Source organism: Chelon labrosus (genome assembly GCF_963514085.1).
Source record: "Chelon labrosus genome assembly, chromosome: 12".
In the NCBI taxonomy this organism is placed as follows: Eukaryota; Metazoa; Chordata; class Actinopteri; order Mugiliformes; family Mugilidae; genus Chelon; species Chelon labrosus.
In genome coordinates this window covers 8,901,548-8,918,338 of record NC_140345.1, presented here as the reverse complement: position 1 = coordinate 8,918,338, position 16,791 = coordinate 8,901,548, and the positions used below count along the sequence as shown (strand labels likewise).

Genomic DNA, 16,791 nt, shown 5'->3' with positions numbered 1-16,791 from the left:
TTACCAGTCCCAGCTGTCTGTTCTGGCGCTTTCAGTGCTGTAGACAGGACGGATACTGACAGTACATGTCGTAGACTTTATGGTGCGTATATTAAGTTTCACAAAACCCAGATCATCCCCATGCAAGTTCCAAAGCTGACCTAGAGTATTTGCTCAATGATCTGGATTCTGGTGGGGACAGTAAGACGTAGCCTGCAGAGTTGTTTTTTATCAGCGTCAGATGAGGAGAGAAGTGAGTGATGAAAAGAGATAGAGAGCCGAGATGACAGCTGTTTGACAGAGCAGGAGAATGTACACATGTGAAACGTAAAAGAGGATGCAACACGCTGGGAAAACACAGATCAAGAATGAGTGAAACTCCAATAGAGCTTGAGGTAAGATCTCAAAAACAAAAAGGCTGCCGTGTTGTTTTGAAACTGTGTTTACTGGAAACTGGTTTACTGGAGTTCCTGGGACAACATATTTTTCAAGTTATGTGGTTTTGAAATGATTGGATGAGGTCTGCATTCTGTGCAAATTATGCTGCTTAAAATGCCACAAAGAAAAGTGCTTTTTAATCAGTATTTTATACTTCATACAGACGGAAAGTTTACTGTGCAGAGTCAAGCTGCTGAAAAGCCTTACTGATAATAACACGTCATATTTAATTACTCCATTTCACATACATAGTTACATCATGAATACTGTCCACCTATTAATGACTCATGTTTGACAGTTGAACAGGCTCTTCTAAACCAGTCGTACCGTCCTTCAAAGTGGTCTATTGTTGCTTGAACTAAAGTCGCGAGGAAAGAAATGGCTGTTCATGTAGATGTCGCCGTCAGTTTTATTTAACAAAAGTTGACCAAAGTGTTATCCTTACAGAGTTGCAAAAGCATATGAAAAGAGAATACAGACATAAGCACATAGTGAAAACAAAGACAAATAAAAGGAAGAATGCAAATTTAAAACACACAATAAAAAGGCAGCTCTCAAACTGAGTTAAAAGCCTGAATACATAAAAATGAGTTTTAGGACGGAGTTTAAAAGAAGGCAGTGTCGGCGTCAGCCTAATGTCCAGAGGAAAGCTGTTTCAGAGTTTGGGGGCTGCAGCTGCAAAAGCACAATCTCCCCTGTGCTTCTGCCTTGTTCTTGGAACAGAGTCAAGTGGTCAACATAATGAGTTGTGTGGTTGCAGATGTAAAGAAACATATGGTCCGTCTTTAGTGGAGTGGAAATGACTTCAAGTGTGCTCGATTAATGTTTAGAAATGTGTTGAAAGACGTGAGTATGGGAGGTCACTGTTGAGCCTTCCTGAGGTGTTTCGACACTCTTCTATATAGATGGAGAATGGTGACGCTGGTGTGTTTCTAGATTTATGACATTACTGTATCAATGCTGCTTCGGCTTGAAACCATTAGCTGATTAATCAGTTAGCAGACGGCTAGAACATGATTGATGGTTTCGACCTTTTTTCAGTCAAGCTTTCTGGTTCCATTTGCTCCAATGTGAGGATTTTCTGCTTTTCACGTTTATTATCAGTCAACACTGGAGAAATGGCTGCTCGGGGAAACTGTGATTTTATGCACTGTTACACAAACTAATTTTCTGTCTCAATTTTTTTCCCCCCTGTAACTTACTGGAGATTCATCACCCTTTGGTTAAACTGCTCTGCAATTAAAGACATGCAAAGTTATGACACAATTTTAATGAGTGAATCGAATGGCTTTAAAATGTTGCAATCAAATTTGGTATCAGTGGATTGACCTTTCTAACATCTGCTTCTAAGAAGGCTCATATTGCATCGCTGGCATTAAATTGTGTGTATTTCTATATACCTACATTACTGGGGACGTGTGAACCCTTAAAAGACTAGCCACCGCTTAATGGAAGCTAATGGGGATACAATAACAAATGAGAATACATATTTTCTGTGTTTTGTTGGGCTACTTACAGTACACTTGTTTCTCTCACTTCCAGCCTCCGCTATCAGTCCAGCCATTGTCACAGCCAGAACCTGAGAAGGGCCTTCAGCCTCCACCTCCGCTTCAGCTGCCACTCCCCACCCAAGATCCCCAGCAGGTCCAGCAACAAAGCCAGCAACAGCCTGGGCAACAACAACGGCAACTGTCAGAGTCCAACCTCGAGCACCAGCACCGAGCAAAGCCAGTCTGGATAAAACATCAAAGGCGACTTCTCGTCCTTTTGGGCTTCTCCTTATGTGCTGCCATGCTGGGACTAATTTACTATGTGCATCACAATCTCCACAGTGAGAGTAACAACCACGCAGGCCCTGGTAGGCCTTTGGAAAATACAATGACACATGAGAAAGTTAATTCTCATATATACTGTATATATCCATTCTCTAACTCTAACTCTCTCTCCTTCCTGTAGCAACTCCATGTCTTTCCCCAGCTTGTCAGTGGGCTTCTGCCCGTCTCTCCGCGTCCACCGATCCCTTCACACAGCCCTGCGATTACTTTTTGCTCAAATGTGGATCAGACAGGCTTTCACTGGACAGCGGTGGGAGACACAGAGGAAAGGGTATCCCTGGACATCCACAACACCGCATGGAAAAGTCTGCATGGTCACAACAGAGAAGCGGACGCAATGAAAAGAAAGAAGACATGAGAGAGGATAAAACACTGAACAGGAAAAGCGTGCTGCTGCAGTATCTCCGCGAGATTTTAGGTTGGTGTGTATGCAGCCTTTTGTTAAAAGAAAAAAAAATGACTGTGTGATGTAAAAATGTGCTTTTATTCTTTATTTTGTCCCGTCAGAAACAAGTGACAAGCAGAATAGTTCAGCAGTGCAGAATATGAAAGGATTCTACCAATCCTGTTTGGACACCAGATCTATAGAAACAGCTGGAGTCGAGCCCTTCCTCGCACTCGTCCAGAAAGTATGATAATCGTAAAACTTTTATGAATGTCTTCCAAATGTTCTCTAATGGCTGGTCTCTCAACCACATCGCCATTTTGCAGAACATGTAGAAAACATGGCTCTGACTGCAAACATTATTTTAAAAGTGACAATTTGTGGCCAAAAGGGGGTGCTGTAATCATATATATTAGTTATAACTACTTGGTCAAAATCAGATAGAGCTTATAGTCACTTCATAGTTTCTCCTTCATATATAGCCAAAATATTTGATGGCTTTAGCTTCTTAAATGTGAAAACATGTTATTTTTTCTTGTTTTACATGATAGTTGTGCACTGAATTACGGCCAAGACAAAACAGTCACTTTAAAGTTGTGTGGTTTGGGAAATTTTGATAGTGATTTTTTGCTATTTAGTCAGTTTTAATAACCATGCCCCCTTCTTTTGTTTATCTGCACCTGCTGTTAATAATTTCCTTTCCCCTCTTTGTATGCAGCTGGGAGGTTGGGCAGTATCAGGCCACTGGAATCAAACTGATTTCAACTCCACCCTGAGCTTACTGATGAGAGACTACGCCACCTTTCCATTCTTCAGTCTCTACGTGGGCAAAGACCCAAATGAAACTGCCCACGGGACGAACAAAAGATACATACAGGCTGGTATCCACTACAAAAACTTGCAACATGCCTGTTGCTGGTGGCAGCACTGAAATAACAAAGTAGGCTTGTGCTACTACTTTAACTTGAGCATCGTCTTTGTCAACAGATCGATCAGCCAGATCTTTTGATCCCAATTCAATGGAACAGCAAAACACAGAAGTCTGAAGCTAAAACTGAGGTGGACCACCCCTGTTGGTTCAAGAAATATATTTTAATGAATACAGCGCTATTCAAACATCCCACTAACCTTTTTAGTGTCTTTTCATGCAGACTCTACGTCCCTTCCTGGCATCGTGTCAGAGGTACCTGGCTCTGCTGGGAGCCCAGCCGAGCAGCAGCAGCATGATCCACGTGGGCCTGTTCATCTCTCTGTCCTCTGAGCTTGCTGTGGCAGCTTCACCTCTGCAGCACCGTCTGTTGAAAGGACAGCTCCATCAGCGCATGACCATCAAAGAACTACAGGTATAGGGAGTGTGCTCTCCTGTAATTGCAAAATCTATTGCATGTCTGTCCGTCCTGCAAGAGGGATCCCTTATCAGTTCTTAATGAGGTTTCCCCTTACTTAATTTTTGTTAAACATTTTTTTAAAATAAGTGGCATGTATTTTTATCTACACAGACCATTTCTGAATGTGATGTTTTGTTTTTTGTTTGTATAAAACACAGCAACAAGCCCCTGCCATTGATTGGCTAGGTTGTCTGCAGGCCACTTTCCATCCACTGTCCCTCACCGAAGACGATCACGTCCTTCTGCATAACCTACCCTACATTGTGCAAATGTCCCGAATTGTTAACAAATGGCTGAACAGACAAGATCTGGGCACCAGGTAAGGAAATGCAATAGATTGACATCAAACATCACTTTTTCTTTTTGTATTGTAACCCATGTCTTTGTCATTTGATTCCCACCAGCGGACCCCTTCATACTTACATGATATTCAATCTGCTGCACACCCTGATGCCTGCCATGGACTCCAGATTTTCTGAAACAGCAAGGAATTTCTCTGCGGCTTTGGGTAACACTGAAGGGGTTAGTCAGTATAATTCACTATTAAATTTTCTACAAAACGAAAACATGTAAAATCGATTTGTTTGAGTCACATCTCCATTGTGTGGCATTTCACCAGGAAGCTCCCCGTTGGGAAAAGTGCATGCTGGAGACCGAGAGAGGATTTGACTCAGTGCTCACACACCTTCTGAGAGAGAGAACAGCACACACAGAGGTGGAGAGACACTGTGAGACATAATAAATTAATGACATTGGAGTGCCGGGTGATATTGAGTGTAATAAATGTATTTCTTGTTCAACAGGCAGAGAAGATGATTCAAAATGTCTTTTCCTCCTTCAAGTACATGTTACATGAACTCAAGTGGACAGATCCAGAGTCTTTTCAGAAAGTCATGGAAAAGGTAACATGCGAAACTACTTTGGATAAAACTACATTTTGTCAGAAGCTTGACACCAGCCCTGTGATCGGCCTTTGTTCAGGTTGAGTCTTTAATCCCAAGACTGTGGACGAGAAACAAGATCTCCAGTGAAGCTGACCGTGACCTGCTTTTTTCCAAGGTACATGACAGACTCCATAGAGTCCTGGTTTGTCTCACGGAATTAAACCTTTTTTTCCAGGTAGATCAAATTTCAACCCACCTGAACTCTCTTAACACAACTTTTTGTAAACTACAGTAGACTTTTGACAGTCGGTGGATTTGAGCACCACAGTACGTCAATTTATTATGCATTAAATGGAGGAATAAATATGAAAATATATATGAAAACAATGATCATATATTTTAGGTTTCCAGTTAATTATAAGTGCAGTCAGAAACAGGGAACCACCACTGACTGTGCAACTTGCATGATTCCAGGTGACAGTCAGCGAACACAGCTTCTTCTCCAACTATGTCCAACTCCTGTCTCTGTGGCGAAAAAGACGCAATAAACTCCTGACTGAGCAGACTGAGGCTCCTGATATGTAAGTGTCAGATTCAGAACTTCACGCCGACAGACACTGGATAATAAGCATGCATTAATCTCTTCACTCCCTCTTTAGTCTGTCTGTCACACCAGTTCTTCTTGGTAATGAGCTCCTCTTTCCCATGGGAATGTTTGTCCCTGCTCTTTTCCATCCTACCTACCCCAGGTAAAGTGTTAAAGCAGCTAAAGCAGTGTCGTTTGTCCTATTGTTTAAATAACAATAATCATAGTACACACATTTTTCAAAACAGAGCCATGAATTTTGGTGCAGCGGGTTTCCTTATCGCCAAAGATATCCTCCATCTACTTGTGCCTGAGAGTAAGAGACGTTCACATTTAACCACACAAATTTTTCTGTATTATCATATCAATGTCTCTATTGTGTCGCAGTTTACTCTCACAGTGAGGCGGTGCGGGCTGTGGGGGAATGTGTGTGGACTCACTACCTCACTGTGAATGAAAAAGCAGGCAGAGGTGGAGCGTTTTCGCTCTCGGCAGCGCAGCAGCAGGAGGTGTGGGTGCAGTATTCTGCACTGCAGGTGGCGCTGCAGGTGAGGAGACATCTTCAGGCTTAAGTGTCGCCACATGCACGTCTGCACGTTATTCACCTCTTCTTCTTCCTCAGGCTTATCACCAGAGTCTAAAGCAGCGCCCTGGTGACACTTCCCTATCAGGGATGTCACACACTCATCTGTTTCTCACATCTTTTTCTCAGGTAATAAATCATTGTATTTTGATTCATCTTTTTTTTTTTTCTCTGTTAAACTATCCCACGTGTTTTAATATAATTTTTTTTCCAGGTTAACTGCGACTCTGACCCATACCGTGAACTCATGCCCTTGGAGCCCTCCTTCTTGATTGCGGTCTTTTGTGCCAAATCCAACCAGTGTCCTACAAGCCTACGGTGCTCCATTAAAACTCAGCACAATCCATCACAAATATGCTGAGCAGTCTCCTCTAACAACAAGCAGGACTTTATTTATTATGACTATTCTGTGGATGGGGATGTTAGTCAACTGTTGTTTATGTTGTTAACATAAGACTACTTACAGTATGTAATACCCTTTTTGTATTAGCCTTAGTTGTTGTTGTTGTTAATATGTATCTGAATGTTGCAGTAATTGCACAAGCTGTTTAGTGTTTATCTAAATAAAAACTTTTATAACTATTTTCATGTCTCTTTTCAGAGGTGGTGGATGAAAGCAGCAATATTAACATAATCTACCTCCCTTGCGTAAATGTTAAATGTCCTTTGTGACTAATATATTATAAAAAAATAAACATAATCAACCTTCTTAATGAACATCATAAAACCACAACAAAACATCTTGTATCGTAGGACTGACAGAAGAAATACAAAGTTCTGCTACAAAAATATATTTTCATTTCTCTATAGGATTTGTTATCGCCTGTGATTTTTGTGTGTGAACCAACACCACTTTGGGCCTCAAACTTTTATCGAAATAAAATCATTTGAAAACTTTGTTGAAGGAAATGTCTCTTTGGTGGGGGCCCCAGTCACATGTTGAATGGCTGGAGAGGGGAAAAAAATAGTTTTATCTTGACAATGTATTGTAATCTATAAACTTATATTTTATTCAAACCCTGTAAAATAACTACATCAAATGTGGAGTAGAATTATTTTCCTCTGAAATGTCTATGAACATAAAAATATTAATAGTAAAATATATATAACAGTCTCTTAGGTTCAGAGCCAACATTTACTCAGCAACTACAGAACTATTATTTTTCAAAATGTTGCATCAATAAGATTTGAAAATCTGGCCATACGGGTCTGTAAAAATCGATCAAGGAGTTTCCATTTTTCTGCAGAAATGCGTAGTAAAGCTACTCCTAAAGCCTCAACGAGGGTTGTTCAGGGAAATGCTACAAACAGCCTTACTTTTGGAGGAGAAAACTCACGTTTTAAGCTGATAAAACAAACAGGAAAGATAGCTAAAACTCCGACTGGAAAAGGTCTTGGAAAAGCTGGAGCCAAACGTTTGGGCCGGCTGCTGAAAAGGGCCATCCAGGATCAGGAGGAGCCGACGAGAAAGGGTGAAGTTATTTTGCAAAGTGAGTTAGGGGTCCAGCTAACGGCTAGCTAAGCTACGGCAGCTAAAGTTAGCTTACTTTAGCTAAGTGCTAACTGTAACTAGCTAATTCAGTCTAAACGTTCAGCCTAAACTAAAGACTTCAAAATCATTGTTATCTTGCTCCTTTTAATCAGTTTTTTTATTTTATTTTATCTTTTAAACCATATTTAAAAGGGAAATTAAAATAAAAACAAAGGAATTCTCAATATTTGTTTTGTTCCATTTTTAAGTAAAAACAACTACTTATAAGTAAGTTTTTAAAAGCTTTAATATGTTTTTTCCTTACACTGCTGTTGTTTCAAAACGCTCTGTACTTACAAATAAGTAAAAAACATATATAGTATAGGGGACAGAATTTTGGTATTCTGTGGTAGCCATCACAGACAACGGCATTTGTGTTAGAAGATCCTGTTACAAAAATAATGTTTTGAATTGGGTCCTGGGGAGATGAGACTCATTCTTATATCTTCTTATACCTCTTGTCCTTATTGGTCTTTCAGAGACTCCTGTTCGTCTTTTCAAGCAAAAAATTCAAACTAAGGCTGGTGATGCACCCAAGACAAACTCGGCAAAGCCGGCCGCTGCTCACATCTCCCAGCTCATCCTCAGTGTGGTTTCCCAATGCAAGCACAGTGGTGGGATCAGCATGGCAGAGCTCAAGCAGACACTGGCTGCTGGAGGCTACGATGTCACCAAGAACAACAGGCGGGTGAACGTGGAGACCAATAGGCTGGTTAACAACGAGTCACTTGTACGAACTACAAGACGTACAACTTACAAACTCAAAAACAAGGTAAAAGACATTTGCTCGTTTAATTTTGTAATATGCAAATGTAACACATTTACTTGGAACTTGTGGCTGATGTGGCCAAACTCGGACATTGAAAGTGTTTTCTTGCAGGGCTGACTTGTAAATTTGAATGCAAACTGATTACATATTTATGCTGTCAAAAGTAATCCAACATTAACTGTAATTGTGAACCTTTTCAATTCTACAAATATCAGGAACTGCCAGATAGAACACAAGTAAGGAAGATCCTTGAGAAACCTCCAAAACGAGAAGGAGAGCTGAAGCAGAGCACGGGAGCCCGAAAATCCCCCAGAGTAGTAAAGTCTCAGAGACCAGTCACAAAAACTCGCAAACCAAAAAGCAAATCACACAAGTCAAAGGGCAAGACTCGCAAAGTAGTTGCCAGATTGCACAAACCTATAGGCAAGGCTCGCAAACCAGCATCCAAATCACACAAAGAAAGAAAGACAGCACCCAGAAAAAGAAAAAATACACTAAAGCCAGCTGGGGAGAAACGCAGATCTGCAACCAACCGAGCCACAAGAGTTAGAAAAGCACCAAGGAAGACTCTGAGGACTCAGAGGACTCGAACACAACGAACACAACGAACACAGCAAGTCCGACGCCGTCCGACGCATAAATCTCACTGGAGAAGACAGCGACCAAAACGGAGGCTCCCTATAACAAGATCACTCAAACATCGGCAAACCAGGAGATTAACTTACTTCTACTACTAGAATGAGTTTATTCTGAGTTTTAATAAACCTTTGCAGCAACATGAAATGGTAAATTTTTTTCTTCACCTTTCCATAAGTCTTTCCCTCCTCTGTGCAGTAAAACATGTCCTTCTGCAGAGTGTTCTCAATATGTAGATACCAAAAAACAGTCGTTATTTAGTCATACATTTTAATGTAACTCTAATAAATCATTGTTCCAAAACTCAGGACTTTGCGCAGCATGTATAAAAACAGCCTTGTTTGTACATGACAATGAGGCACTGGGTACAAAAACCAATGAATATTCCACATGGTGCCCAAACACCATTATATACAGTAAGTATACACAGGTAGTGTGTATCATATTACATGTCTAGTCCATGTGGCATTACTGGACATTTGGTCCAGTGTTTCTAGTCCATTGATATAAGGTCCATGAATTCTTCTTTCACAGGACACCCCACACCTCCTCAAAGGCAGAGCACATCTTTGCACAGGTCAGTGCTGCAGAGAGGGGGTAGTTACTGATGGACACAGTCTTCTCTGTGTAGTCTACATTCACCTGTTGAAGACGGGAGACATCAGTAACACAGACAGTATTTCACACAACTGTAAGAGAGCCACTACCTGGAGTCCTTTCTTACCGCTCCATGTGCAAATGCTCCAATGACAACTGCAGCTGGTCCATCTGGCACCAACGACCGGGGACAGACGGCTTCTCCTGAAGAGAAGGAGGTGGAAATACGAGGGCAGCCAGGAGGCAGGTGGTCAGACACTGGATTTTTAATCATCCTCAGAAGCTTCTGGGGACCGTCAGCCGCCCTGACACTCAGCTTGTGCAGCAGCTGAACTAAGATAAAAGAAGAGAAGAAAGATTAGAACAGCTGAGGAGGTAAGGAGGATCCTAAAGGTTTTATACTTTGCTTATACAGAGGTCAATACCACATATATGTCTAGCATGTAGACAAAGGGAAAACAGCAAAAAAGATAGTTTACCCATGAGGCCACAGAAGCGAGTGAAGGTTCTTGGGATGCGGGTCTGAGGGTTGATCTCTATTAATGCATTTTTCTCTGTGTGGATGTAAACCTGCAGGAGGCCAGCCCTGTTCAGTGGACTGTCCATCAGCATGAGTAAACACTGCAAATAAGCAACAAACAAGGAAGTCAGCGTACAAATGATTTAAATGGCATTTGATCACGGGTATGTCGTGAACAACCTTACATTTTAAGACGACTATTAATATTATTTTCCCAACGGCATTACTGAGTGAAAAGTATCAACAAAGACCAAATAATAACAAACCCACTTGAAAATTTATTCAGCAAGGTTGCAAAGAGCTGTTATTTAACAGCAGCAATGAAATTTTACTTTGATGGTGTTAATAACAAGAATTTGTTCACAATGGAAATATATCATCCGGTCTCCACACTGTAAATGAAATCTTTAAAGAGGATGCCGACTACAAGACCTCTGACTCTGTGCTCAGATTAGAGATGTTTTCATAGATACCTAATACTTATTTCTATAAAATAATTAACTTAAATGAAACAGCACGTCCTCTGTGGTTATAAATAGGCCATAGCAAACAAACACGAAGAATACAGCTGTAAAAACACTGCTGTGACATTAGTGTTTACCTGATGTGTGATGTCTGGTCTTATGTGTCCCGGATCTCTTCCACTTTTGACAATCATATTTTTGTGCTGGTCGCAGTTTAACAGCTCAAACGTTTTCCCGACCTGTAAGACACGGACAGTCCATCAACATATACCGATTGGTTCTAAGCACACTTACTGTACTTGTTGGTTACTCCAATACAAATGTGCGATAACTGATGTGACTTCCAACTGGAGCTGGTTGGGTCTGAATCACAGCGACACAAAAACACAACTCTAGAGCTTTACCTTCACTGTTTCTAACGAAGCTCCCTCCAGAACAACAACCAGCCTCCTCTCTGCCATACGGTCATGCAGGCTACGGAGGTGTTTGGCAGGTTTTGGTTCATATTCGTCCAAATGTTCAAGACCACGCTTCTTTTCATTAGGGGCAGCCATGTTGCCTTCTCCTGGATAGTCGCAGAATGTATACGTCACAGCAAACGTATGCGTTCAAGTGGAGGCCTGCTAAATAGTGCAGATAAATACTGTCGTTTTAAGGCAGCTTCCTATCTCTAACAACAGTAATATATGATCAATTCTGACAGTTTGTTACGTTTATATTTATGGAAAACCTAAAACTATAACGTGACCGCCGCCACCAGTGCGTCATTTCTGTGCGCCGGATGTTCTGCCACAACGTGTTGAAGGAAAATTCACGTGTGGACATTTTCATCTTACAGCACCTTGCCATAAGAAGTTTGATCCAGAAATATTAGGTTTATCGGTGAGTATTTGAAGAATTATTTCCGACCTTAATTCTGCCGCTAAATACTCGCCTAGTTATAATAACACAAGTCTTAGCCTTAAGTTGTTAAAACGGCGTCGGTCGATTATGTCAGTGACCATTATTTTGCCACGACGGTACTGTTTCATTGCGAAACTTTGATTGCAACTGTCTTGTGCTTTTGAGCATCTATAGCTCCAGCAATAAGTAGCCGCAAACGTGCGGGTAAAGAATATGAATAATTAGCTGTGATGGACAGAAGAATCCTACTATCCGTATAATCTGCATAATTTAGACAACTGCTGAAGGCAACACACTGCATATGTCTAATGGTTGAAATTATAACACAGAGTTGTTCTCCACATTTTTATTATAGCAAAGGTCCCTCCAGTTTCTCTGACTGATATGTTTTGATTCCTCAGATACATGTAATTTACCTGTCATAAGTTAACTTTCCACACTGTGTGCTGAGTAGTTTGCAGCCTTATATTCAATACTAGTCTGGCTGCCATCAGTTATTAGACATATACAATGTTACCACATCTGTGACTGAAGCAGGTGCTTAAAATGTCTAATGACAGGACCGGTAATAGCCTCGGCTGTGATAAACTGGCACTGAATACATTGTCCTGTTTTTCAGGCTGTCGGTGTAGCTTGGAGTCATGGGTCGGAAGTTGGATCCCACCAACAAGGTGAAGAGAGGGCCTGGAAAAAAAGCCAGGAAACAGCAGGGAGCAGAGGCAGAGTTGGCCAAGTTTATAACTGATGGTAATTATAAAGTTTATTTTTGTCTGTTTTTCTAAAACGCATCTAAACACTGTCAAATTAAGGGACGTGAAACTGATCAACTTCATTAAATGATGCTGGCTGCATTATTATGGCCTGGTTATCACAGTGTGTGTTTTTCCCTTTGCAGAGGATTCTGGACCAAAACGTCTGTCTAGTAGATCCAGGAAAAGGTAAATGATCAGCAGTTATTATATTACACAAAATAGCATTACTATGTTTAGTTACTCATTTGTGTTGTAATGTTTTAGAGCTGCAAAGAGAGTCCAGAATTCGAAAAAGCCTAAAGAAGTTGCCGAGAAACAGCCCAAGAAAGGTAACTATATCAGTCACTGTGACCAATTAATTTTCTTAACATAAACACAAATGCAGATGATTACTGATTGACACCTGTGCTGTTGTGAAAATTCCCTTTTTACACACAAGAGATTCACACGTGTTTGTGTCTTTATCTGTAAAGGATTCACTGATGAGAACAGTAAATGGTTGAAACCAGCAACGAGGAAGCGGAAGATTAATGAACAAGAAAGTGAGGATGACAGTGATGAACACTGGGAGGACGAAGAAGATTTTGATGATGAAGACGAGGAACCGCAGCAAAAGAAGGGAGGAAAAGACCAAGCAAAGAAGGGTGTGAAGTTAGTGAAAAAAAAGGAGGAAGAGAAGAAGGTGGAGGAGGACATTGAAGATGATGATGATGACGAGGATGACGACGACGACGAAGAAATGGTTGATGACTACGGTACACTTGATGATGGCAGTGGAGATGAAGCAGAAGAAGACAGTGAAGGGGAGGATGTAAGTTAAAAATGGTTTGACTATAACTTTTTGCCGACTATCGTGTTGACGTGTCACTGAAGTTATCATTCTTAAGTTGAAATACAATTGTTGCCCACACTGCAAATTTTTAGAAGCAATCCTTGACTTTGTGTGTAGATTGTATGTTAAACTCCAGCAGAGGGTTAGGTGATGTGGGAAAGTATATAGAAAGTATAACTTAGTGACTCCTTCCATCTGTTTGTTCCACATTTAGCTTCTTCCCATTGAAAAAGCTGCCAAGAAAGATAAAAAGCTGAAAGAATCCATGGGTCTTGAGAGTGATGAAGATGACGACGATGATCAGGAAGAGGAGGACGACGACGATGATGACGATAAGGACGAACAGAAATCCGATGATGACATGGAGGAGGAAGACACAGTACAAAGCAATATAGATGACATGGACAAATTCACACTCCCCGGGGCGGAGGAGGGTAAGTGACTCCATTTCTTAGTAGATTCCTCTCTTCTAAAGCAGTAAATTCACCAGCAAATATACAGTTATTGTTCCGTAAACAATCATCTCTTTTCTCATCTGTATTTTTAGGCATCGTGCCTCTAGACCTGAAGACAGTCTATCAAAGAATAAAGGACAACGTTGATGTCCTTTGTAATTTCTCTGCGAAAAGGGAACCTGGGAGAGATAGAATAGAGTACCTCTCTCTTCTGAAGAAAGATCTCTGTACCTATTACAGTTACAACAACTTTCTCATCGAGAAATTAATGGACCTCTTCCCTCTTTCAGAGGTGTGTTTTCTTCTGTATTCAAAAGGCAACATGGCAAAGGCAACTTGTCAAGAACTAGCTGTGTTGAGTGCTGCCGAAAATCCATTTTCTTTCTTTCTTTCTTTCTTGTTTACAGCTGATTGATTTCCTTGAGGCAAACGAAATTCAGAGACCTGTCACTATTCGGACCAACACACTGAAAACAAGGAGGCGGGACCTGGCACAGGTAACGGCTCAGGCTCTAGATATGGATTCAGTCAACAATAAGTCCATGTTTACATATCACACATATTAGTTGTTTAACTCATTAAAAGTAGTTGTACAGGTATTGTTAACAGAATTTAACAGAACCCAGTCAAGTCATATAAGCATTTTTAGAAATGGTTCCAGTGTAGCTGGGTAGGAATGTACGTGAAAAGAATAGAATTGAAGATATATGTTTATAGATTGACATTAATACAGAAACAACTGGTAACCACAAAGAGAAACTTCTTATGGAATGATGGAGCAGTTTCAAGAATTCACATGTTAAATTTGTCTGTCTGTGTGATTTTCCTTGTTTAGGCGTTGATCAACAGAGGAGTGAATCTTGATCCATTGGGGAAATGGTCTAAAGTGGGTTTGGTTATCTTTGACTCATCAGTGCCTATAGGTATGTTTCAGTACATTTATGTCAGTGCTCTTACTTTAGGAACAGAGAATCCTTACTGGAGTATATTTGCGACCGACTGCACCCTCAAGAAATCTAACTAATTCTCCATGTCCTTTATAACAGGTGCAACCCCAGAGTATCTGTCTGGTCAGTACATGTTACAAGGAGCCTCCAGCTTCCTGCCAGTGATGGCACTCTCTCCACAGGAGGGAGAGTTAGTGTTGGACATGAGCTCTGCTCCAGGAGGCAAGACCACCTATATGGGTAAGATGCTGCTTTTACACTTTGTATAATTGAGCTGTAAACAACTAAAATCTTTGTGGCAAATACACACAACATTTTTTTTTTTTTTTTTTTTAATATTGATGTCCTCATGTTAATGTTCCTACCCATAGCTCAGCTGATGAGAAACACAGGAGTCATAGTGGCTAATGACGCCAACGCTGACAGATTGAAGAGTGTGGTGGGAAACATCCATCGTCTGGGGGTCACCAACACTGTGGTCAGCAACTACGATGGCAGGCAGTTTCCAAAGGTACACACACATGTTCATCAGCCATATATGTGTCTAATTATTACAGAATTGTGGATAATATACTGACTTACTGAAATTTTGCATCAAGGTAATGGGTGGGTTTGATAGAGTGCTGCTTGATGCCCCGTGCTCAGGCACAGGAGTCATTGCCAAAGACCCAGCTGTGAAGACCAGCAAGGTAAAACAACATTCACTGTATTTGTGTGCACTCGTACAGATACTTGTGTTTGGTTTTAATAGCGTGTTAATACCTTTATCCTCAATTGTTCTATTTCCTGATAGGATGAGACGGATATCCAACGCTCTGCTCACTTGCAGAAAGAACTGATTCTGGCTGCCATCGACTCTGTCAATGCTATGTCCTCTTCAGGAGGATATCTGGTCTACTGCACGTGTTCAATAACGGTTTGTATAATGTATATATTTAGGTTCAGAACTGGTTTTGTGCCCCGTGTGCAACATTCATTTTTCAGTAGGTTGAGTTCAGTTACGTTTTGGTTAGTGATCAGTTCATATTCTATTAGGTGGAAGAGAACGAATGGGTGGTGGACTACGCTTTGAAGAAAAGAAACGTGAAATTAGTTCCTACTGGACTTGACTTTGGCAAGGAAGGCTTCACCAGGTAAGGAAGATATTTGATATATATTTGGGTTATTGAAAGGCAGATATTGTGATAGTCAAACATACATTGATTTTCTATCCTTTTAGGTTCAAAGAACGTAAATTCCATCCTTCCCTGCGACTCACACGGCGATTTTACCCTCATTCACACAACATGGACGGGTTTTTTGTGGCCAAGCTGAAGAAGTTCTCAAATGTAGTTCCGACTGCACCAGCTGGCAAAGGTAGCTCTTTTTCTTATCAATACATGACGACTTTGATTATGATGTTGACCCCGTTTATCATGAGCTAACCCAATAAATATGTTACGACTGTAGAAGAAGAGAATGCAGAGGCTCCCGAAGCGACAGTAGCTACCGACTCTCCTGAAGGGAAACAGCCCAAAGGCGACAAGACAAAGAAGACGGCTCCCGGCAAGGCAGGCGGCTTAAAGCAAAAAACGGAAGCCAATGGAACAGCAGGCAAGAAAACGGCAAACATCAAGTCAAAAGGCAAAACTGACTTACCGACTGGACCAAAGAAGGCAAAGGTCGCCAAGTTGGATGGAAAGACTGTGAAAAAGGCAGAGGCCAAGAAGCCTTCAGTGGAGACAACTGATGAGACAAAAGCTGACAAAAAGGAAGGTAGCCGGTTTGAGAAAAAGAAGGTCCAGAAAACAAAAACACCCATGAAGGCCAACAGAATAGGGAAGAATAAATTCAAGAAGCTGAAGCTGATGTTGCAGAAACTAGAAAAAGAGTGACCTAGTGGACAGTGTGTTAAAACAATGTTTTACCTTCACCCGCATCTCTATCCAATGAATTTTCAGGTCGTTGTGCTCTGTCGTCTTCTCAGAGCAGTATGTGTCATGGTGATTGTGCAGATGGATTGAACTTGTCAACGACACTCTTGCTTGACCCGAGTCTTTTTTTTATTATTATTTGTATCACAGAATATTAATTGTGTTTGTTGATTAGTTGCAGGTTGAGACCGCGTCCTTAAATCTGTGAAAAATAATAAATTTTAATTTTTCTCATCACTTGTTTGGTTCCTCATTCATGTCTAGATGTAAGTTTTCCTGGTCTTGTATGTTCACCTAAATCTTAGAATAATTGGCACAGTTAAGTAAACACGACTGAGAACTTTTAGCATTGAATAATTTCCATTAGACATTTTAATTTACAGTTTTACCTCTA

At 40.9% G+C, this 16,791-nt stretch overlaps 4 protein-coding genes across 4 annotated transcripts; 3 read left to right on the top strand and 1 right to left on the bottom strand.

The window, feature by feature from the left end:
• The first annotated feature begins 57 nt into the window (after window positions 1-57).
• kel (Kell metallo-endopeptidase (Kell blood group)) lies at window positions 58-6,975 on the top strand. The gene is made up of 18 exons (XM_084556738.1): window positions 58-374; window positions 1,960-2,275; window positions 2,374-2,670; window positions 2,760-2,881; window positions 3,356-3,514; window positions 3,625-3,696; window positions 3,789-3,980; window positions 4,184-4,344; window positions 4,430-4,547; window positions 4,645-4,740; window positions 4,829-4,927; window positions 5,007-5,084; window positions 5,384-5,490; window positions 5,569-5,658; window positions 5,744-5,811; window positions 5,883-6,043; window positions 6,118-6,207; window positions 6,293-6,975. Exons 1-18 carry the CDS (start codon window positions 348-350, stop codon window positions 6,437-6,439), a joined length of 2,400 nt encoding a protein of 799 aa, XP_084412864.1. The 5' UTR covers window positions 58-347; the 3' UTR covers window positions 6,440-6,975.
• A 255-nt stretch (window positions 6,976-7,230) lies between these two features.
• On the top strand, window positions 7,231-9,115 carry LOC311496654 (uncharacterized protein; the record flags this gene model as incomplete). The annotated part of the gene is made up of 3 exons (XM_084556566.1): window positions 7,231-7,568; window positions 8,089-8,381; window positions 8,594-9,115. Exons 1-3 carry the CDS (start codon window positions 7,328-7,330, stop codon window positions 9,113-9,115), a joined length of 1,056 nt encoding a protein of 351 aa, XP_084412692.1. The 5' UTR covers window positions 7,231-7,327.
• Window positions 9,116-9,137: 22 nt separating this feature from the next.
• emg1 (EMG1 N1-specific pseudouridine methyltransferase) lies at window positions 9,138-11,269 on the bottom strand. Its single transcript, XM_084556567.1, has 5 exons — window positions 11,000-11,269; window positions 10,733-10,834; window positions 10,091-10,232; window positions 9,739-9,944; window positions 9,138-9,656 (listed from the first exon to the last, which is right to left on the bottom strand). The coding sequence occupies exons 1-5, from the start codon at window positions 11,147-11,149 to the stop codon at window positions 9,543-9,545; spliced, it is 714 nt and encodes a 237-aa protein (XP_084412693.1). The 5' UTR covers window positions 11,150-11,269; the 3' UTR covers window positions 9,138-9,542.
• A 91-nt stretch (window positions 11,270-11,360) lies between these two features.
• nop2 (NOP2 nucleolar protein homolog (yeast)) lies at window positions 11,361-16,647 on the top strand. Its single transcript, XM_084556565.1, has 16 exons — window positions 11,361-11,477; window positions 12,118-12,245; window positions 12,394-12,436; window positions 12,515-12,579; window positions 12,724-13,061; window positions 13,297-13,516; window positions 13,630-13,829; window positions 13,945-14,034; window positions 14,373-14,460; window positions 14,584-14,724; window positions 14,856-14,995; window positions 15,084-15,173; window positions 15,278-15,400; window positions 15,520-15,617; window positions 15,704-15,840; window positions 15,934-16,647. The coding sequence occupies exons 2-16, from the start codon at window positions 12,140-12,142 to the stop codon at window positions 16,356-16,358; spliced, it is 2,304 nt and encodes a 767-aa protein (XP_084412691.1). The 5' UTR covers window positions 11,361-11,477; window positions 12,118-12,139; the 3' UTR covers window positions 16,359-16,647.
• The last annotated feature ends 144 nt before the right edge of the window (window positions 16,648-16,791 follow it).